Genomic DNA, 23,625 nt, shown 5'->3' with positions numbered 1-23,625 from the left:
GTTACTGAAAATGTTGCGCTTTGTTAAAAAATATCTCTTCTCTGTGTATGGGAAGTAATGTGCAAGAATCTGTGGAAAACAGAAATCTTTCTGGCTTTGTGCATTCACCGTCCTGATGAACAGCGTGCTTTGAAATCTCAATAAATACAGAATACATTTGGCTCTGAAAGACAATTACTTTAAATGAGACGATGGTCATTTTTCAACAAATGTTTAGCATACAAACCAAATCAACAAGAAGGGGTGAACACAGGTATATTTAAAGGCCATATGAAGATCCCCGTTTCAGGAAAATGTTACAGAAAAAATCATTCTACTTTAAAACACATTTAAAAGTTTAATAATCAGATTAGCAAGATTTCTGTGTCTTCTATGGTGAGGAAAATGTTAAAAAATGACAAACTAAAGTCCAACAGCTTTGCAGCTTATTAGTCATTCTTGCATGAGTCACGACATCGGTTACCTCTTCCTCAAGGGTGCTATGCTGCAACCCGAGACGTGCAGTGTCATAGTTCACGCTAAACTCCCATCAGAACTGAATTCAGTTCAGATTCTCTTCAGTATAAAACAAGAAAGGATAAAATAAACTTAAAAGCTCTTTGACAGAAGCCAAAATATTCTAAGAGCCAAGCAAACACCAATGTGCTGTCACAAAAAAATGATTAAATATTTTATAAAAGACACAAGATTCTTTTGGTGTTACTCATTTTCAGCAAGAAAGCATTTCCACATGAACAGAAACACATGAGTTCACCAATTTAATCAAATCCACGACACTGGACCAAGTGCAAAACTGGAAAATCAAAAAGTTTATATTTCCAGTGGTCACTTCAAAACACCCTCCACTGAAAAATGGAAAAAGCTTTATACAAAATATATATTTAAAGCAGTTATTTATGAAAACAGAAACCTACAATCAATGCTGTAAGCCTTCAGTAACAATGTAATCATCAATAACCCATATTTGTCATTTCCACTTCTTTAAGAACTTCATGAACTGCCTTTTTGTTTGCAAAATAAACAGGACTCTACAGAAAACTTTGGATATTGCTCTAGAAAAACAACCTGTTCTTCAAAGTTTTCATACACTTCTCCAATTTGAAATTAATGTTTAATTATCCTATTATACAGACTTATGCTGAAAACTGAAAACCAAAAGCACTACCTAGAAGCAGGTTTTAATGAGAGTTGTCAAGTATCTGTCATTAATTAAGTTCATACACAGCAATATCAAAATGAAACAAATGTGCTTCCTTGAATATAAACGTCCAGGCCACAGATGTGTCCTGCTGATAAACCCAATACAAATTTCTTTCCCTCTCAATTGAACAACAGTTGCTTCTTAGGTGCCAGTTGTAAAGTAATATATGCTCTTGAGTGCTTAGCTTTGTTTTCGATATGACAAAGTCAAAGGTGATTTGGAGTACACAGTTTCTATGTGACTAGAAAAAAAACTTTCACTCCAAACATTTAACAGGATTCCTGCTACATTCAGAAAACATCCAATCGTGTCAGAAAGCAATTTTGCATGCTTCCTGATATTTTGAAACCAGGGTTGCTATGTAAAAAGAGCACTTTACTCCAGCTTAGATACGTGGAATTCAAAAATAAACTTGACGTACTTTTTTCAAACCAAAAGCCCAAACTGGGTGTCTGTAAATTACAAGTCATGTTTCAACATCTGACAAATGCCAGTGTATCCCATTTCCGTGTCTCCACAGGTCTGTCTTCCAGACATCTTCAATTATCAGTCCCTTCACTTAGTTCACAGAAAATACAAACTATAAATCCCAAACACACTTTAACCCGAAGAAATAGTCTTTTACACAAGTTTATTTTTAATCTTCATAATTACTATCATTATGAGGATATAATCATAATATTATATATCAAAATAGTTGCAATTAAACACGCTATGCCATTATTAAAAACTCTTAGTTATTAAATTACCAACAAGAAACAATGCCATTCTTTTACAAACCCCATTCCATTAAGCTACTTCACCAAGACCATTTCCCACATCAACAGAGATATTCTTATTGCTTTTACTTTATCGCAGATGAATTATTATGATACTTTTCCACACAATAAGAGTTACTGTACAATAATACGTGAAACCACAGATAATGTTATTAAGGACATCAATACAAAACACCTTGTAATGATTGTACTGGAGCACACCATATCCCCAAGCTATTACATTTCACAAATTGTCAATCACATTTCTTTGTTAAATCAAAATGCTAACATACTAACAAGTTGTCAGTGGAACAAATTGGAACAAATATCAATAGAACAAATGTGATTTTGATAGATCGACAGGAAGTTAACCCCACTTTGCAGAGAACCAATATATCCTACCTAACAAGTCATGAGGCCTGTCGGGTCTTTTTAGGATGAGTCAATAATTGCATTCTATTAAATTACTTCCTAATCATGGTTCTTAAATAAATGCTTTTCAGAAAGCGAGTGGCAGGTTACAGTCATTGAGTCATATATGTGTAAATAATTTCAGCAAGACCCATTTGATATTGAAAGAAACTTAATAAATACTATGCAACACTTCAAATTTAGGACACAGTGAAAAATAATATCTAAAAAAAAATGCAAGAAATATTCTCAAACACCAACCTATCACACTTAACAGCCAATATGAAACAATGTACATGTTCTTGTATGAACTACCTGTGATGAGCACAGTTCTCCCTGACCATGCTGCAGACACAACAGCATAGTTTTACACTGTATAGCTTTCAGAGTGGGGTTATATCACTGATGTAGCCTGCTCAGGGAGCTGAGCCCTGTTATACAAAAGCATTGCAGAAACTGCGGGAAAGCATTTTTTAAAGGAATTATCATTCTATGTCTGAATCCAGTTAATCGGAAATAGACATTCAAAATTTCTTAGAGCTACAGGTCAGGTTTTATCCGAGATTTTGAGTCAAAGTGATACCTGTAGCTGACCTGTGTATACCAATCACTAGAAAAGTAAGATTTTTTGCACCAGTATTCCCTTGGTTTACCTGTAATGTAAGGATGTTGCAGTATGACATCACTACAGGCTCCAGATGTTGCATAACTTTATTGTTAATACCTAACATTCAGAGCACAAAGAATAATGCATATTCCATCAGCTCATTACCTAAACTACCACTGCTGCCTTCTGCTCCAACTAATATTGAAACATGACAACACCATCAGACAGAGCAAAAAATCAAATGGCCTCCTTTTGGTTTTATAAATAGTTCAAATTATATAATTCATTAAAACGTTTAGTATGAATTCCTGTTTAAAGCTGGAGCTACAAAACATGGAAAGCCCATTTACAGTACAAAATGTGATGAACAACTTCCGTCTGGCCTAAGGGTGGTTTCCAGCTTCAGTGTAAAAGATTCTCAAATGCTTCTCACGTGTTAAAACTCTTGTACCTTTTACACATGCCCAGTTGTTCTGCACTGAACCCTGGATTTTTCCAGCAGGTTTATAATTTTAGAAAAGCATACCCTGAAGGAATGAGGCTACAGACACCGAGCTGGGAACAGATGAATTCAAAATCAGTTTTTCAGTAGTACTTGAGGAATATTAGTCATAGACCTGTATCCACAAACTGAAGAAATACAAATGTAATGCCAATTCTTAAAAGGGGGCCAAAGCCAAACTTGTTACTTTACTGTTATCTGTAACATTATGAAGATGATTAATCTAAGATAGAAGAATAAGACAGCCAAAAAGAATCAAGAATTCTTTGAACAAGTAACAGGGATAATTGATAACATTAAAAGCCATGGGATATGATAGTTTAAACATTAAAAGTCACTGGAATTATATCGAATGCATATGGATGAAATACTGGTTAATGAACTGGATAGGGGTCATTATGCGATTAAGATTCTAGTAAGAGTTCGCAATCTCGTTAAATATGCAAATGATACAAATACTGGGTGAATGGCAGACAAAAACAACAGTACTATAAATCGGAAAAAATCTGACCAAACCATGGATTCGTCCAATTAAATGTAATGTTGTAAGTGCAAATCGATCCACACAGGATGTAGCATCATACATTATACACAGTATATGCATACAGTATATTACAAGGGGTGAATCTGAGCTGCAGGTGGTGACACACTGAAACTGATCAGGGTGGTTATGTAGATTACTTCATGTTTTCCACAGGCCATTGTGGAAAAGCAATAAGAAAGCATCGAATGCTTGGGCACACAGCAAAACGGCAGGAGTTTACTAAGAGCTCATTTAGAATATTGTGTACAGTTTTGGTCGCCATTCCAAAAAAAGGCTGCACACTGAGACAGTATTAAAAGAACACTTTGCATTCACAGACTGGTTAAAGGAACTGAAGCTTTTCAGCCTACAACACAGAGAGTGAGACTAAGAGGAGGTTTGATCCAAGTACATGAAATGCTAAGGGACAGTCAACCCTGGAGACTACTTCAGATTCAGTGGTAAACCTTGGATATGGGGTCACAACTGACAACTGGAACTGGAAAGACTATAGGAAATAGTTCTTTATATGAACAATTGTGAATGAGGTCCAAGCTCTGGACTCTTTAAAAAAACTGATGGGTTAAATTTTAGATTTACGTAGCTATGAAACTAGCAAACACACAAGAGGGGTAAGGTTGCTTCTCATTTTGCAACCTCTATTTTGTTCCTGTGTCCTAATGATTATTTGGCAAGGGAAAATATGACATGAGATGACATGAGAGAAAGGCTTTAGGGCCTGTAAGAACACATGCACAGTCGTAAAATAAAGAAAAAAAGAAATGTTTACATATACGCATGTAATAGCATTTTAGCTCCATGTGTCTGTCTATGCATATTTACATAAAATCAGTTTATGCAAATATACATAAAATCAGTCCTCACGCACCTGGCACTGGCTTGTGTTCAAGAGTCTGCAGCTTGCGAGTCCTGAAATGGCTTACACTGCTGTGCAGTGGGACTGTTTTTCCATCTCTGGTGTTTGAAGAGCACTGTAAAATTATGCCAGGCTACAGCATTCACATCAAAGGAGAACCTATATGAGAGACATTGGGCAATTTTCTTTAGTGGATGCATTCTCTGTACCTTTAGGCCCACAGTTGATTTCTGCCATGGGCACAAGAGTCAGAGCAGGGGGAGTTCGGGTAAAGACTGAGCTTCTTTCAGAGCTGCAAGTCGTAACACTTATGTAATGTGCACATCACCCGCATAACAACTGCCACCAACCCCTCACCTCTCATGGTAAGTGCAATGAATCCTTTAATCACTGAAATGCTGTGCATAGGATCCTAATGAAGTGCGTTGCTGTGCCCCCTATTGCTGCAAAAAAGAAGCAATAAATATACTGTTCCTCTCTTTATGGAACATACAATAAACAAAACACCTTTTTTAAGCAAAGCACTTTTTCCTTCTATTTGCTATGTTAGCATTTTCAGAGAGTATCTTGTGCTAGATAACTATCCTTTAATCATTATAGGCCCTTCATTTTATGAATCCACTTGTAATAAAATATATGATAATTCAAAAACTGCAGAGCAAGCAATTGAAAAATGCTATCTGTATACTAAATAGAAGAATTTATACATGGCAGGATATTAAAAATTCATGGTTTATATACCATGACATAGCAGTCAAGCTTGTACATATATAATAACACTGATAACATTTCTATTGATCTGACATTACTGTGTGCACAAGGACACAAAATGTGATAATTCTGGGATATACATTCTCACATTTAGAACACATAAAGGGAATTCCTATACTGATGGACGCAAGCACAAATAATACATAGCATTTTGATATTGCGTGATTTAAATGTATGTACTTACCTACTGTACATACCTATCACACTATCAATAAGCTATGAGCTACAGACAGCTTTTCCAGCCTCTGTTTACATAAACCTTACTAGCAACCAAATCAAATAAGACTCCTGTAATTTGTATCCATTCTTACAGTATGTTCTAAAAAGCTATTTTAAATTTATCTAAACCATGTATTTATTTCCTTTGGCTTTGCATAGAGTTAAACAGTCCCATCAAAAGTCCCTTTTTGGCTCATGATCATTATTTTTGACTGTTTCAGTATTTTACACAGGTGTCTTCAATTACATGTTGAATTCAATTTTTCTGTAAAAAGGCTGTATCTTTTAGACTTTAATCCTTTCCACCTCACCCATTTCAATATGAAATTCGTATTTATAAAATTATATGATGTGCATTAAAGAAGAACAGTACGATAAAATATATATACATATTGTTAACGCTGACTTTGTCATTCAGAAAATCCCAGGAGCATTAGAAGAGTTTTCCTTAACAGTTCATCAACAAGTGATTATTTGAAATTGTTAGTCTGCCAAATGTTGTCTCCATATATTATAATCCCTCCTGAGGTAGCTGGGCAAGACTGGCCAAAAAACTGAGTCTTATGAAGGCAGTTTAGAAGATCGGAACTCATTAAAGCCCACTGCATAACACTCACTAAACAGGCTATAATATCCCCATTACACTGAGCACTGGGAGTACTCCACACTAATCTGTCCTCATAAATAAGTCCACAAGCTTAGTCCATTTGTCTTGGATGTACATTTCAAATCAGTGGAGAATATCGCGTAACTTCTCTGGCATCCGCCTTGGTTTTCTCAGACACTACAAAAATATCCTTTAGGAGCCCTAAGTAGTGCCCTTTCATTCACGAGGTTAAAAATATGAAATAAATCTCATGTAGTATCTTATTATCCCGGCTTTAGAAAACAATAATAAAAAGCAGCTGGAGACTTGTGTTTTTTCTATTAATAAGCGTGTATGGTATTGCAAAGGACATACTAAACTAAAACACCCATCACAAACAATCAAAGAGGTTAAGGGGACATAAGACTGTGAATTGAGAATGAGATGATTTATGACATTTTTCAGTGGTAAAGCACAGAAACAGGGTAGAAGCCAAGCAATCTCTGTCTTTACAAAGGTCAGAAACAGAGAAAACAAGAGTGACAGTATGGCGAAGACACCAAATGGTATATTTTCAAATTAAAAAATAACCAGAACCATGAGATTTCATATTACTAAACAGAAATATCCATTTAAGAGCTGAGTTTCCACATATCTGCCGGTCAAGGGGTGAGTATATCTTTATAGGCACTGTGTTCGCCTTACGTTTATACAGCAGAAAAGCCCCTTACAGTGTCAGCTGACAAACTGCCAGCAGCAACTGTATACGCTGAGCAAACTACTGTAGGAGGTTTGTACGGCTCCTGTCAGGACAAACCAAAGCCGTCCACTCCGTCACACAAACACAACTATAAAGCACCACACACCCACCAATGAAAGGACTTTCAAATATCTTTGGAACACAGAAATGACATTGCGTGTTAACTGATGTGGCGTGTAGGTAAGCTACTTGTTCCTGTTACTGAGTGGAGACACCAGACAAGAGAGCATAACTAAAGCTATGTGTCCAAAACTGCAAACTTATGGTTTACAAATAAAAATCTTCTACTGAAAGAAGACAAGAGGGTTTTCTCCCTCTGTGTAGCAATATTCATAGGTTTATTTGCTTAATAATTATATCCTCAGGTTGAGTCCTCGGTAAACCTTTGAACTAATTAGGTTGCTTGAAAACAACCACAGCATCATCTGTTGTTGGCACAGTGTGGTACAGTTATTCAGGCTGGGTAGCATGATCATAGGCTTTCCAACAAGTTGGTGTCTTATTAGACTGCCCACTGTTACCCCAGCTATGATGGTTTAAGTTAAGAGCTGTAGTCTAAACAAATCTCCTTAAATCTCCTCAAGGACGTTATTCCCCGGTGACATTTTAGTGGCTGCATTTGTGTTCCATTACCTAACAAGAATTTCACCAATGTGCTAAATCAGAAAATAAAATACACTGGCACATCTGTTTTAAAAACTCTCCAGGGTGTGTAAATCTGAATTACAAAGGCTTTATTCACTTGTTTATTTTATGAATAAGGTGTGTGCGTGCAGCACAGTAAATAAATCCTACGCGTAAAACGTGTTTTCATCCTACTTTGATGTCGGGTTTCATGCTTTTAGCAGTCACTTTATCGACACATGTTATAGTGCTGCAAAAAATAATTCCGAGTACAAATGTTCATCCAGCGAGAGGCTACAGAGGCCAACGTATGGACGTGATGCACTGATGTAGGACAGCGCTTCGCTTAGCCTAGGTCATTGCGTGACAATAGTATATCAGACGTGCACGGGCTTGTGGGCTGTTTTTCAAGCACCACACCTCCCTGTGTTTTTTGACACGGACAGTTTTGGTTGACACAACACCACGTCAAATCGCCTTTCAATCGCTGACTCTCTTTTCAGTCGACTTCACGTCCTGTATAGTCACTGTACTGCACACCAGAACGCAACTTTCAAACCCACTACTAAAAGCTGGAGTTCTTGAGACTGGACGCGTTGATTACGCCTGAATTAACCAACTGCCAGTTATTAACCAAATAATTTATGCAACAAATATCAAAACTGAAAATAAGCAAATTACCTCTATTTTTTCGGTTCTTTTTATGAAATAAATAACGCGCACAACACAATCAGGTGTGTTGTTTCATTTATCTGAACAGAATTTATACACGTCAGGAAAATAAGCAATTTTAAAAATACAATCACTTTTTCCATAAGAATTGTATACAATTTCTAAAATGCATTATCTTTGGAGATTTCAGATAATTGTTTTATACAGATAAAAATAATAAACTAAAGGTATATGTATGTCTATAAACTCGGGTTTTCTCATTTTAAGTGTAGCTCCACGGTTAATGTTTGGTCCACTGAAATCGGTACAGGTTTCTGCACGTACGTGAAACGGCAAAGAAAATAATTATAAATAAAGTATTAGCAATATCAAAGTACGTAATTTTGTATATATTGTACTCAAGCATATATTAATGGAAGCATACGGACTCGAGTGAAAAAAGGTTGTCTACTTCTGAAAACAACAAAATAAAACACTAGTCTTTGCAAGTAGAGTTGGCAGTCACCCACATTCTTAGAAGACGAATATTAGCTTTTTAAATCCTAAATAATCGTTGCACATTAGAAAAAATACCCATTCACACCTGGGAGGTGTTGAGTTACTGAACCATTAACCCTTTCCTCACACAACAAACACCCCCTCAGAAACACCTACCTGTAGATTGTATGCGACTGGGAGAGCCTATATCCACGCAAGACTAAAAATAGACACATTCGTGAAGATGCCATCATGACGTCTTTTATTACTTTAAATTATGTACATTTTATACATGTTATACATTTACTTTATTGTAAATGCAATTCAAATAAATGAGTGTTCCTTAATTATTGTGTATTCGGACAACCGTTCATACAAGCTTGCCCACTGTTACCCTCATTACTCGACCTATTGATTTAAAAAAAAGTATAATTTCAAAAATACAATATATGCAGCTCTGCACCAAAACCTTATACTAATTCCCTCTCAGACGGATCAGTGAAACTATGCAGGTATTTACATTCTTCAGAGACCTTTTTTGACTTGAAAATGGCAGGAATTTCTATACTTGTCAGGCTAGTTCCGGCTTGTATTTGCCGACTAGACAACATTTAAATAGATCTCCGAATTACTGCCACAATTGTATTACTATTAGCGTTAACGTAGTCGTTTTTCCAATGCTTTTCGTTTTATTTCGTTGTTTTCAGACATACAGAAATAATAAAATAAACGTGATTTAATCAATTTAATACTAAAGTTTCTAAAACAGCTAAGTGTAAAGAAAACTAGTCAAAGAAACCGCGAGTTTTGTTGGGGTTTTTTTCCTGTAATGTGTATCAGTAAAATTAAACGTTTATCCTGAATGTAATCGACTCGCACGTTTCTTCAAGCAGGCCTGTTGAGGACTAGCTCAACAGAGAAACTATTTGCACTCAGGGAACAACGACAAAACAAAATTTTATCACATAATCTTAAACTACCAGATTTACTATGTCAAATGATGACGTGCTCGTGTGACTTAAGAAACAACAATAGAAATCGAGCGTTAAACCGCTTCTACATTTGACACAGTGGTGATCCTCTCCTGCATCCCTGAGCCGCATGTTCAGACCAAGCTGGTCAAGTGACCTGATACACCTTTATAACACTAAAGGTGATGTTGTTGCAACTGTATCAAATAACTGAAATATCAATGGACCCTTATCATATAATTCTTCAGCAATAACCGCACCTGGTCCTCCGGCCCCTAAGAAAACGGTGCGTGATCTGAGACAGTGTAATTTGCGTATTTATTCGGTAGAAATGGTTATCCTCCCTATAATCTCGGTGATCGGTCGTTTACCGGGACGCCCTGTCAATAAGGTAGCAGGACATCGGGCAAAAGAAACGAGATATCACAGAAACCCCTTGATAGCATCGATTATATCATTATTTAGCGTGTTGGTGTGTAAAGCACAATACATTGGAAAGTTTATACACTGCACTATATGAAATTATCAGTAACTCCATTTTTGACAAATGAGAGGCCACATATTAACACGCATATTAAAATATTTAAAGCCCTTCCCTTTTTCTCTAATTCTTTGTTGTCTGTAGCGCCTAAGAGGCGACTGTGACAGAGGCTGAGATCTGTGCTAACCAGCTATCGATCGCAGCGAAACGAGACGCTGTGCGCAAGACTAAAAGGGGGAGACCCGAGACAGAGGGTAAGGGGTGCAATGAAGGAAGCGTGTGGTTCTGCGATTTCCATTTAAAAATAAAAAGGGCTGCGAACAAGCCAATTTATGTCCTTGAATCGGAGCGCAGCGCCGGTCATGCTGATGTGCCGCCTGCAGCCGGCTCTGCATGTTAAACACCGCAGCTCGGATTCCGGGCGCCGATCAGAACAAAGAGGCGGCGGTAGGAGCCGAGGCTCCGCTCTGACCCGGAGGAAGCCAGCCGAACCACGTCTACCGCATCTAATGCTGTCCCGCTGAAGCTCAGTGACAAAGGCTTATGATGATGCATTTGGCAACACCGTTTTCCACGAAAAGGAAAAAAAAAAGTCAAGACGCTCGAAATGAACCGATTAATTTCACTGAAAACGTCAACCCACCCAAATCAAATGCGAATTGCACGACGGCAAAACAGTCCCAAGTCTCCTCATAGTGCGTGAATTCAAATTGTTTTAATAAAAACAAAACACTTATAATTAATGGGCGTATACATTTGTGCGTTTATGTATGTTTATATACACATGTATGAACGAGTACATTTTGGATTATAACGCCGTATGGCGTTTCGAAATTCAGGTTGCACAATTTCAAACTTATTTTGGGGCGTTTCAATTTTTAATGAGTACGGTGCATCCTCGTAGCTTCCAAATTAGGTCAAACGGATTTTTCGTGTAAATGTAATTGAATCAAAGACGACGTTGTTTTGTACTGAAATAACTGTATAATTGTTTTAATCGTTTACTTGAAAATCTATCAATGAAAATGGTACAGAAAATCCCGGAAACCTCAAAATCCCCATTTGCTTGGTTGAATGAAAAAAAAAAGTTATCTCGTTTTGTTTCAGGCGTGTGCAACCCCTTTTCACAGTGCCCTCGCCCAGTTTCCTAATAAATCCCATTAGGGTCAAGTCATTTGCAGAGGAAGGCCTATTCGTCGCTGTTGATGGTGTAAACATGTCTTTTTACTAATTATGTTTAAATTTGTTCTCTTTATTTGGTGGAAGCGACCTTCCCCGCGTACAGCCCACCAACACACAGGAATGAAAAGGGCGATGTCCCAGCCCCTGTGAAAAATGAGTTAAGATCACTCGAGTGTTTATATCAATTGAATTTACGTGCAATCACAAAACATTTCTACAAACTGCACAGCTATTAACTATATCATTATAAGTGGGCTGTTAAATGAATTAGGCCGCCGCATTAAAGCTAGTAGTTCCCTATTCATTTGATGCTGCTTAACTTAATTAGCCTCTGTTAAGTTTTAATTGGTTGATAAATTCACTCGTGAACATTGTAGGTCCATTCTTCTGCACTTTGAGAATTCGTGGAGGTATGAACGTCTTGAAAGGACTTTATGACACGAGCGTTATCATCATCCAGTCTGTTGTAACATATGCGGTTACATTTTTATAACGAAAAAAAAAGAATAAATCAGGTCGGACGTAAGGTCTTAAAATATCAGATAAGATATAAAATTATACACCCGCCAATTGAATTGCTTTAGGAGTCTGATTAATCGATGGGATGTCGTGTGGCGAGAACACACGTTGAGAATAAAATACTTCGCCCGTTTTGTGACAAACTTTTCTCTCCGACGCACACGTAAGAATCGCATATATTTTTTTCGGTAATAAAAAGATGATAACCGGTAGCAGTCAGAGACCAACCGAGGTGCTTCTCTAGACGCAGGAGACGCTGCAGTCCGACGAATAAATCCCATTAGTACCGGCACGAGCGCGTACGTGGGATATTGACTGTTGATAAGATTAGACTGTGGAACCCCAACTGCGCCGATTTTAAGAAATTCCCCTAATCGCAACAATTTGGTCATTAAAACGTGAGATAATCCCCTTTTATGTTACCCCCACCACCCACCAAAAAAAAAGGGAGGAAAAACAATCCACTTGATCCAATCAGATTAGTCCGAGTAATAACAAAAGTAAACCGAGATACCGGGGCAGGAAAGAAACACCCTGAGGGCAAACCGGTGGGACCCCACAGAGAAACTGAGCTTCCAACAGACAGAAATGTGTCCGTGTTGATCGACTTGAAAGCCGAGATAACGAACGGGGGGAAATATTTACTTTATTTTCCTTCAGTTTACAGTTTGCAGTTAAACAGTTGTTTTCACTGTAACTTTATATCGGTTCCCCTTGTACAAACCGGGAGAAACGCAAGACTATGTAAAAGTCACAGAAGAGCGGCGGGGGGGTTGAATTTTACTTTTTCGATTCCCACTTTTGTTTCTCAAAATCCACCATCTGTCTTGCTAAGAAAAGGGGTCTGCTGGCCTCCTTTGAACCTCAGTCGTTATTTTTCACACCACACTCTTTCAACAGTTCTTTCCAACTTTTACCTGCAGCAGATACTTTTGAATTTGGATGCAAAATATTTATTTCGCCTGTCTGGCTGCCTCGTGTTTGCCGAGGTCCGCTGCATTAAATTCCTCCAGTTGGGGCCCCACGAACTTCGACTTGCGAAAGTAAACCTGCACAGATCTCAGAGCGTCTCCGCTTAAGCAAAATGCCGCTTCATCGCGGATTGTTAATAAGCAAAGTCTCGATACAACGAAGAAACAAGCCTAACATTGTGTTCCGGAATTGTGCCAGGATCATAAATCTTACAACCTCACATGAAGTCCTTTTTTATACTCCCTAGAATCATTTGGAACGCTAACCTGAATTGCTTGTATAAAAAAAGTAATTATTTAAATTTTTAAAACAACATGTAAGGCAATACTGATTGGAGCTTTGGGTTGCTGCAGCTGGGATAATGCGCATAATAGTTGTATTTCAGTTCCTTTTCACCTTTATCGTAAAATACAGGCTTCTAGACGGTTTGTTGCATGTAAATCGTGAATATTTGTTGCATTTTCACACAGTCTGTTAACGCGCATTCGTGTGTAATTTGACCACATATGAAAAACCGTCCTGTGTGAGTGTGTGCGCTTTTCCACGGCCCTGTAGGGTGAGATGTGACATCACTGTCACCGTCCCTGGTAAAAACACTTAACTATTAAGGGAAACACAGCAGGCATGCAACCAATTCATCATTCTTTCATTAAGATTGCAAATGAGGTTACCTTCTTTGTTGTTATTCTGGGGCTTTGTCTTTTCCCAGGGTGCCATGGGCTTGTCGTCCTCCTGTCCCTCAATCAAGGACTTATCGTTGGGAATATACCAGGTGGCATGCTGCTCCGCCATGAGAGAGTCAAGGTCAATAGTGCTCATGGTATTTTTGTTACTGTCCGTGCCACAGTTGGCCAGCTCATTGTCTCCATTCTGACTGCTGCAGTCAGCCTTCTTGTTTTTCATGGCCAGAGGCTGATCTTCTGATATGCTGAACTGTTGCCTCTGCAGCTGAATCTGTGCCTGGAGGATCTCTAAAGGGTGAATCTCATCCTGCGTGGATGTGCTGGATGGCGTGCGGACCTGCTCCATGCCAGGTGTACTAGGATGGCCACCCCCACTGCTGCTGAGCCCATAGCTGTCTGGGGTAGAGGTAGTGTTATTTAGAATACTTAGACCCATTTGCTTCTGTCCGTTCATCAGCCCGTGGTCACCTCGCTGGATTTTGGGGGAGCTTGTGACTAGGGGGCTCCGGTTAGGTTTTGAGACATTGTTGTCCGAGCTGGAGGACACCTCGTCTTCATTACCGCCGTAGCTGGTGCTGACGTCGTCGGGAAAGTCCACGCGCGGGGAGCCTCCGTCGGACTTGGTGACGCTTTGAATCCCGCTGTCCAAGGAGGACATGAGATCCGGCTGGTCGCTGAGCAGCAGGTCACCCCCCTTCCCCCAGGAAGGGGACGTGAGGGGTTTTTCGTGGGGTGTCCCACCACCCCGCTCCCCAGCGCTGGCAGGCGGGCCCTGCTGACCCGGACTTACTACCGGATTGCCACTGTCAGAGGAAAAAAAAATTCCCGGGCTCACATGCCCACTGTCCCTTTTTCTCCTCCCCCGCCCTCTCCCACTCCCTGTCGTCGGTTTCCCCTCGCTCCCCGGGGTAGCGTCCATGTTGTAGTTTGGGGAGAGGGTGGTGGTGGTGTCCCCCTGAACCGGCTGGCTCGTGCCACTTTGACCTGTAGGCTTACTGTTACTATTCCCAGTGCCAGGCATCTGGCCACTCTGAGCAGCATTGCTCTGAAAATACTCACTGCTGCCATTTCCACTTGTGCTGCCGCTATTTATGTCCTGCTCTGTTTGACTCAGTTTTCTCTTGCCCTCATTCTGGCTCTTCTTGTTAAATGTTACATTGAGGTTTGGGGCCCCCAGACTGGCAATCATATTCTGGCACGCAGTGGAAAGAGCTGCCAGGCAACTCTGACCAAACATGTTGTCTTTCGAGCTGCTTTTACTAAAGGAACCAAGAGAGAGGGCCCCCAGTTTGCTGACTGAGGAGCGCTGACCCGGAGGGAATTCTGGCTGGGGAGGGTAATTTCCTGGGGAAGCACTCACCCCTGGGGTGCTGCTGTGGGGTGGTCCTTGTCGGTTTGACCCTCCAAAAGGAAAACTAGGCTGCGCCCCCATGGGGGGTGCGGGGAAATCAGGGGCTCTCCGGTCAGAGGGTGCGTTTGGAAGCCCTACTCCTGCACCGGGAGACTGCATCTGCGAAAGGCCGCCCATGTTGTTTCCAAACTGTGAGTGCATGCTCGGAGAATGCAGGGCCTGTACGTGTCCGTCTCCTGGCATCCTCATCGGCTCCTGCATGCCCATTCCATTCACCCCAGGCCGGAACAGCATGTTCGAGCCATTCTGCTGCAGCCCCATCTCGTGAGGGCTGGCCTCCCCCGGGACACTGGAGCCGCCCATCCTCCGCGGCAGCATTTCTCCTGGCTGATGGGGCCCTGGAAACCAGGTATTCTCCTGAGGCATGTGGGGGTTCTGGGAATCAAAGCTGGCCATCCTTCCACCCTCCCTTTCAAAATTTGGCTGAGGCATATTTCCCACTTGGCCCCCATGCACCATGCTGCTTTGACTGACATCCCCATGGTGACCCAACTGCTGGAGATTAGGCTGTCTCATTCTTTGCTGTTGGTTTCTGGAGGCCATTTGTTTAATCATCATAGCTGCATTTTGGCGCTGCTGCATGGACTGCTGATCCGGGCCTGCGTGTTGGAGAGGGGGGCCTGGTGGGAACCCTTCTGGAACAGGAGGAGTGAACTCCCCAGGAAGACCAGGGTAGGCAGATGGAGACAGGTGATTCTCCATGCCTGGAGGGTTGTGCAAGTTGCTGTTCCAGGTACCACAGTTCTCAGCATTATGATTATTTGGAAAATCAAACCTGGGCCTTTTTGCCACATTCAGATAGGGGGAGTCAAAGTGTTGCAGTCTTTGATTTGGGGGCTGCTGAGGGGGTTGTTGCTGCATATTAAACATAGGGTCCCCATAAGGATGCATATTTCTGTTCTCCAGTCTATGAATGGGGTATTCAAACTGGTTGTGCTGGCCGGGCATCATCACTCCGTTTTCCTGCATGTTAGGGTTGGCCGTGCTCGACTCGGATTGAGGTGGCCTAGGAAGAGCTGGAGGACAAGAGTTCTGCCTGGCAAGCAAGCCAGCCTGCTGCTGCTGCTGCATCAAAGGGTGCCTGGCGTTGACACCGGGCTCCATGCCCACAGACATCTTCCGTCCATTTCCAAATCTTTCAAAGAACACGCCATGCTGCTGCTGGTGGTGGACTTTGGCAATCCCTGGCATGCCTGGTGCTCTTGGCATGGCAGGGTTGCCAGGGAAGCTGCTACCAGCCACTTGCCTGCCGGGCCCATAGTGGGGGTGCTGGGATTCTGACTCAGACGGAGAAAACCCTGGCACATCAAAGTGTCCTGAAGGGGTCTCGCTGGGGTAACTGTATTCCAAATTTTCTCCACCCCCCTGGGGAGGCATTCTCCTCTGCTCCAGGCTGTGGGCATCGGAGGAGCTGGAGGACGGAAGCCCGTGGAAGGAGGCAGCCCGGTTCGGAGACTGATCCAGGGGGAGGCAGGGGGCTGGGACCGCGTGGCTGCTGTTCTGGGCGCTGTGGTGCTGGAACTCTGGCATGTTGCTCGAACGCTGCTGCTGCTGCTGCTGCTGCTGCTGCTGCTGCCCAAAGCCCTCCCCCGTCTGGTTTTCAGCGATGGGCTCAAAGCCTTCTGCAAAGTTCTGCTGGGGCCCGATCGCGCTGCCGTTATAGCCCATGAGGCGACCCCCGTGTAGACAAGACCCAGTAGGGTCCGGGCTGCTGAAGTTGCCCCCGAAATGAGGATGGTGCTGGTGAGCGTGAGGGTGGTGGCCGTGAGGGTGGCCGTGGTGAGGTTGCTGGTTATTGAAGAAGCCGTGCATCGGCGGCGGCGGCTGCAGCCCTCCTGCGTGCATTTCAGAGTGGCCCCTCGGGTGGAAGCTGTATTGCTCCCCGTTGAGATTCATGTTTAGTCCCAGAATCGGAGGCTCGTTTAAAGCCCCCATCGCATGTTCCACAGCTCCAGGCGGCCCCGCGGCATGGAAAGCCGGACTTTTGTAGTGGGAGCTCATGTTCAGTCGAGGCTGGTTTAAGTTTCTCTCTCCTTGGCCAGCGTTTCTACTGTTAATCTGAGGCTCAAACTGCTCCAGCACAAACATACTTCTCCGCGATCAATCCCTCATGACAGCCAGCTCTCCCCGCTACGGCTGGTCTAGCACAGTCTCCCGCTCTCTCTCTCTCTCTCGATTTTTCGAATTACGAGTAAAAGAGGGGACAAACGAAATTAAAAAATAATAAATAAAACAAAAGGCAAAAAAGATGGAATTCAAATAATCCAAATATCAAATGTCCTTGTATATAAAATACACAATCCTAATTGAAAAGCTTAATATAAAACTCACCCCCGAAGTTCACATTTTGCGGCGTGGTGACCTTAGTATTGCTCAAGTGGACGTAAACTCTTGTCCCCCGATATTGTTTTAAAAAGGGGGAAAAGAGTCCAGCGAGCGTCCGTGCAGCGCTCTTAAAAACAATCACAAATATCCACGGTCTTTCCCCGTAACTTGAAGTTCATAAGCTGTACGATTCCTGATCCCTACGTTTTACTGTGCATTACGCAAACTTTGCATCGCCAGGAAAATAAAAAAATAAAGTATTTTTTAATTATCACAATGGATTAAAAAGGAGTCTTCTGCGATTTCGTATTCCCAATATATTATGCACATCCCCCGTTCTCCACAAAAGTTAGAAAACAAAGAAATCCTTTCTTTTCAGCCTTACGAAGCTAAAGTGACAGGTAGCAAAACTGGCAGACGAACAAGAAGAAACACCTACTGTTAATGTCCCCCTTTTTAAAAAAAAAGTCTTACTCCAGGTGATGTCAGTGTCCTAGCTGTCTGTACCTCGGGTCTGAGTCAAAGGTTCCTCGATACTTTGTCCCATCCCTTTCTCATTTCGCCACAATTCAAGAGCACTGAAACGTGGTGCAATAAAAAAAACGTCTGTATTATATTTTTTTCCTTTACCAATGTGATTCTACTGCTTTTTAGCATTTAGCGACTTATGATATTGTCAGTCTTTTTTCCGTCGATGAGCAACCATCCAGAAGAAGAGCTAGAAATCCGCTGTCACCAAGAAAACCAAAACGCACGGATCTTCCCTTCAGCCCCAGAGCGCAGATCACATTATCGGGGCTCTGTTACGCCGGTCATCTGCTCCTTGTCATTAGCGGAGCTGTAGTGTGAAGCCCCTCTCTTTTTTTCTTTTCTCTGGACTCGGATGTATCCCCTCCAGGAGGAGGAATTCGGTGTGAGATCAGACTCTCTCTCGCTAGCACTGTGAGATCACCGTGTTACAGAAGCAGCAACAAGTTTTGCATTTCGGCAATCAATTTCAGCCATTAGCTTCTCGCCAATCGCAGCCTCCTATGCACAGCCAGCGAGGGAGGGACTAGCTCTTAAGGTGGTCTAAAGTCGCTCAAGCAATCCTCCGACAACTTCAGTCTTTTCACATTGTGTCTTTAAAGAAACTTTGCCATCTTTCCTGTTTTGAGGGCAAATCAGATGTTGGATTTTGTTTTTCAGTGTTTTTTTTTTAATTGGAACCTTGTGCATGAAGTTTTAATCATACATGACATGTTTATCTACATGATCCGTTTCATTTGTATAGCCCGTCCTTTTATTGGAAAATAAATTCTAGTATAAACTATATTTCCACATAGTTCCTGTTTTCAGCACAAACCCCGACTAACGAAACACCGTTAGGAGACCTTACTCCTCATGATCAAGAATATTTCTTCTTTTTTTGATGTCCCCAGTGTACCAAGGAGCAGTGTGGTGGCTTTCACACATATGGAGTATAATGACCGTCGTGCCCTTTGTTTTGCTAATGTAATTTAAACAATAGATTACCATTTTCTTTATAGATTAAGTACGTAATTTGCATAATTCTGTTTGCCTTTTAAATTATTCGGAGCGCCGCGCATTTTATACCGTATTGAGCTCCGAAGTAACAATCGATTGAGGACGCAAAAGTTTTTCAGTTTATATATATATAGAACAAGGGCATCATGTAACGCGTGTCTTCGTGTGTGATTAAAATATTAAACGTGCATTTCAGATTTGTTCCACCCACATCAGACTGTGTGCATTAGATAGGATACATTTTTTTTTTTAATTTGGAGAGGCACGATTTTAGGATCTCAAATGCTCTCTTTCTGATATCAGCCGTGATAGCGCCGCTCCGCATCAGAGCATATTGCGGGGACAACAATCCATTGCGCTTTAGAACGTCTTCAAAGTGAAATCAGAAACCCATGAACGGACACTTCAAGACTAAACTTTGGGCCCTACCAGGTGTAAAAAACTGACAAGAATTAATTGAAGTACAAGTGCATGTGTTGCACAGAATCTAACTTAGTTGAACACCATGCACGAGCTTTTAAAATCGCTGTAATTTGTTCATTTATAACCACACGCTTAGTCTCTCTCCTTTGAGTCGGAAATCAGTGAAGAGAGACTTCGCTACCTTGTAGATCGTAGGTGTCTACATATCATAAGAAGGAGCTTCAGATGAAGGCACGCTTTGCCATTTGCTCCTACCACAAGCCTCCTTAAAAGATCAATTAGACTAGAGGGGCTAAGGAGTAGAATTGTGTTGTGATACTAAAATCAATACATGTTATTTAATACTCGCTCTCCTCTTTATGAAATATTTATCCCAATAATCTTACTTAAAATGTTTAGACCTTTCTGATCTCTGCTGGGGTTGAAATCTATCCTGCAATTAGGGGTAAAACAGAAAAGCTTTGGAAGCAGAGTCTAAAGGGCTCTAGTGTGATCAGAAGAAAAAATAATTAAAGATTACACTTAGCTTTAAAAATAATAAATATCGATTTTGTCTTACATTTTGATCCCGATGACATGTTCGTGATTATTGTAATTATTAAAACGGTTGTTTTCCCCCTTGTTTTACATTCATATTGGTTTTTTTTTTGCTGGTTCGAACTCATTATTAAGAGACTCAGATCACAGATGCTGTAATTTATTAGTTTGTTCATGTTTATCTTCGTAACATTTTAAAATGTTGTTTTAAATAAAGGCGCAACACACGAAATGAAATCAAAATCCATTTTAAATAATATATAAATACATTATCCATCAAATACTTGTTCTCTCACTGGCTCTTGCAGAATTAAAGAAGCAATTGGATTTTTCGAAAGAATGAAATATCGAAGCTCACCAAATAGCTGCGTCTTTCTCTGTTCAAGAATAGAATGACTAAAACGTGTTCTTGAGTGCATACTACAAGAAAATACAGAAAACCACGGACCCAGCTCTTTGAAATAGAGCTGAAATATTTGGAAATATGACCGCGATGCCCTGAAAAAAAGATAAAATGGTCTGAATAAAAATACATGAGTACATCACAGTGGGTGAAAGGGGTTATTTGTATATTGCGGTGGATTTTTAAAGGTTTTTTTTTCTTTCCTGCAAGATCAGGATGCTGGTCTGTGATTAAATATTGATTTTGTGTAATTAGTTTTCAAGTGAACTATCCTCTTCGCTGATGGCGGGGAGATTTCAGAACTAGAAAAGAAATGGAATTGGACGTGGAAATTATTACTGAGGAAAGTGACAGGGTTGTGCTGCCTTTCCTCCTTCCCCGGCGGACAGAGAGACGAATCTGTATAGACGAGGAACACACTGCCTCATTCTGAGCAACATGTGCAAACATCAAATATATATAATGGATGAGCATAAATATTACTTAATAATACATTTGATAATGAGAATAAAAAAGGCTGTTTTTATACAGTCCTGCAGTGTGACGAACATCTATTTAAAAAAAAGAAATGTTACTAAATTGTAACCAATTTGTGGGGAAAATCAAAATGTACTAATTTTAATATATTTAAACGCGAGTTTAAATTATAAATGTATTGCTGAGTTTTAAAATCAATTAGTGTGTCAGTAATGCATTGTTTTTCTTCCTTACTTTTTGGTTAAAAGTCAATTGAAAACAGTCCAATTTGTCTGGAGTGCGTCTCCCCCAAAAAGCAAAGAATTCTGCGCATGAGGAGGATTTTTATTTTTCTGAAACAGACACAGTGCCACCTAGTGACGAACACTGAAAAAGCCATCAGCAGTCCCTCAGGTTACAGAACACACTACTGATAAGCGGGCGAAAGAACTTGTTCAGCTTCATTGCCCTCTTGAGTAAACTGCTTGTTAGGTTTGGTTTTTAATTGTTTTTTTTTTTCACAAAAAAATAACTCGATGAATTATGTAAGTTTAAGTCAGTATTCCTTATTTTCTGAATAGCCACCAAATATTTGAATCTTGCACCACCGGAAAATGGGGGGCTGACCTTCTGTACTGAAGTTTTGAAAATAGGTTCATTTGGATTTGGTATTTCACAGAGAAAGTTCATTATTTCTTGTCCCGCAAGGCTTAACATTTAGCCGCATAGTTAGGGGAAACACCCGTGAGGTAGTCTACATGTAACAACTTTATACGAAATTACTCGTAGTTGCTTTTTACAGCTTGGTTTTCAAAAATAGCAAAATAAAGATGTGCTTTTATTTTTAAGCCTAGCTAAAGTACTTAATTTCTATTTTGGAATGTTTTAAATTAAATGTTCAATTAATCTTTATGCATACTATTGAATACTAATAATTTAGTGAAATAAATCTGGTTTTAGAAATCACTCGACTAATGTGTTTTTTTTTATCTAGCCCGTTTATAATATCACACAGTAAATGACCCTTAGTACAGAAAATCAAATAGCAGTTTATTCTCTATAAAATGTTTTCACATTTTTCCACCACTTCAATATCAAATATAAATACTTATATAGAATATAACGTTGGCTGATTTTGTTTGTAGAAAACTATTCTAATTTACAAACTAAAACCTAAAACGTAAAGCATTGACTTGGGCAAAACGTAGCATTTTTGTATGGGTTAAAGAGCGAGGTAAATTATGGACTACTTGTTGCTTTCGGATAGGGTAGGTCAAAGTTATACCGGTACGTGTCTTTTCGTTATTTCAGCTGGTCCTTTATTCACATAAGGCAAAAAGGTAAAGCGAAATAGATACAGTCCAACAGACACTGTAGAATGGAAATCAAAATAAAGATTTGGTAAATGGCGAGATCATTTCATTTGTGTTTTTCACCTTTATATAGCTATAAAAATTCACATGTTCGGATGCACTATACGTTCTTTAGAAGGTATGATATACACTCTTAATTCCTTATTCTTAATTCCTTTAATGAAAATCAAAACGTCTTCTGTGCTTGTTTCTTGTAGTGTTTAAATAGTGGTCGTGTCTGCTTAGGATCACTCTGCATCGGCTACAGTTAATCCTATAACTGGTAAAGGCAGTTAGTACAGTAGCCACAAAAACTGGTTTTAGTTCTGCTATAAAAGCTACAGTTAAATTTACACCACACTAACACTCCCCGAACTTTAAAGGGTGTTAAAATATAATGTTACTAAAAATGTGTTTTAAATAAAATATTGTAATGTGGCTCTGTGAATAATATCTTCATTTTCGTCTTCACGTTTATTAAACACTGATAAAACCGACGCGTTTCTTGTAGCCCTTTTCACTACCAAATGGGGCGAAGGATCAACAACCGCCGGTGATGTTTAAAAAGCCTGTTCACCCGAAGCTCAGCTCCGTTTAAACGCCACTCAGAGAAGCTGACATGTCTTGAAAAATATGAAGTTTGACACTCCTGACGGTCTTCAGTCTGATTTATGTGGAAAGACGTGAACATCTTTCCTCAGTCGTTATTGTTATTCCGGGGAGAAAAGGCAGTAAATGTCTTAATAATACTACTAATTATACTACTAGACTAATTTAAATTCTATCGAGTGCGCGTAGTATTAAAGTTCAAAATGGGACATTTTAAAGTAATTTTCTAAAAGAAAAGGATTAAACTTCTAACTTGTTCGAGTCGAACAGACTCTGAATACCCATTACAGGGATTAACTACAATTGAATCATTGTAGTTACTAGTACTATTATGGTTGTATTTGTAGAATTTTAATATCAACAGCCACCTCTCCCCCGTTTCAATATTAATTGCTATAGTTCTCCTTATTAAAAAAATAACCGGAAGAATATAAATAAGAGGTTTTTTAAGTAATTTGCACAGTGATGATAAACTACACGTACAAGGACTCACAGAAATCTAACCTGTGAGATTTACACGTGGGTTCCAAAATTACTAAAGTTGAAAATCACTGACAAACCACCACGTGGATATCAAGCAGGTTATGATGAAATTAAGCGCAAGCACATGAGTGAATTCTACCAATGTATGGAAAATAGAGTCCTTCAAGTATGCGTGCATATTTTGATGCATCCCATTGGCATCTGTGCTAATCACAACATTTGCCCAGTATTTCTTTATTTGCAGTAGGTGTGGCTTGTATTGGCTGTGGCTGCATGTTATTTAGCTGAGATTGTCAAATCCAA

The 23,625-nt window shown here is 40.2% G+C and overlaps 1 protein-coding gene across 3 annotated transcripts in view; it reads right to left on the bottom strand.

Annotated features, from left to right (window-relative positions):
• mn1a (MN1 proto-oncogene, transcriptional regulator a) overlaps positions 1-18,551 on the bottom strand; it is a 61,542-nt gene extending 42,991 nt beyond the window's left edge. The window contains exon 1 of one of the 3 annotated variants that reach the window (XR_015929704.1): positions 13,785-18,550. Coding sequence is in view for 2 of the 3 variants with exons in the window: in XM_088617687.1 (XP_088473813.1) it covers positions 13,785-17,295 (3,511 nt within the window). In the remaining variant the exon portion in view is untranslated. Of the gene's footprint in view, positions 1-13,784 lie in introns of all 3 variants that reach the window. The other 2 variants (XM_088617687.1, XM_088617686.1) reach the window with 2 other exon arrangements.
• Positions 18,552-23,625: the final 5,074 nt, after the last annotated feature.

This window comes from Lepisosteus platostomus, chromosome 24 (genome assembly GCF_059453375.1).
Source record: "Lepisosteus platostomus isolate fLepPlt1 chromosome 24, fLepPlt1.hap1, whole genome shotgun sequence".
Taxonomy (NCBI): Eukaryota; Metazoa; Chordata; class Actinopteri; order Semionotiformes; family Lepisosteidae; genus Lepisosteus; species Lepisosteus platostomus.
The sequence above is the reverse complement of the archived record's forward strand: the minus strand, read 5'-3'. Positions and strand labels throughout refer to the sequence as shown.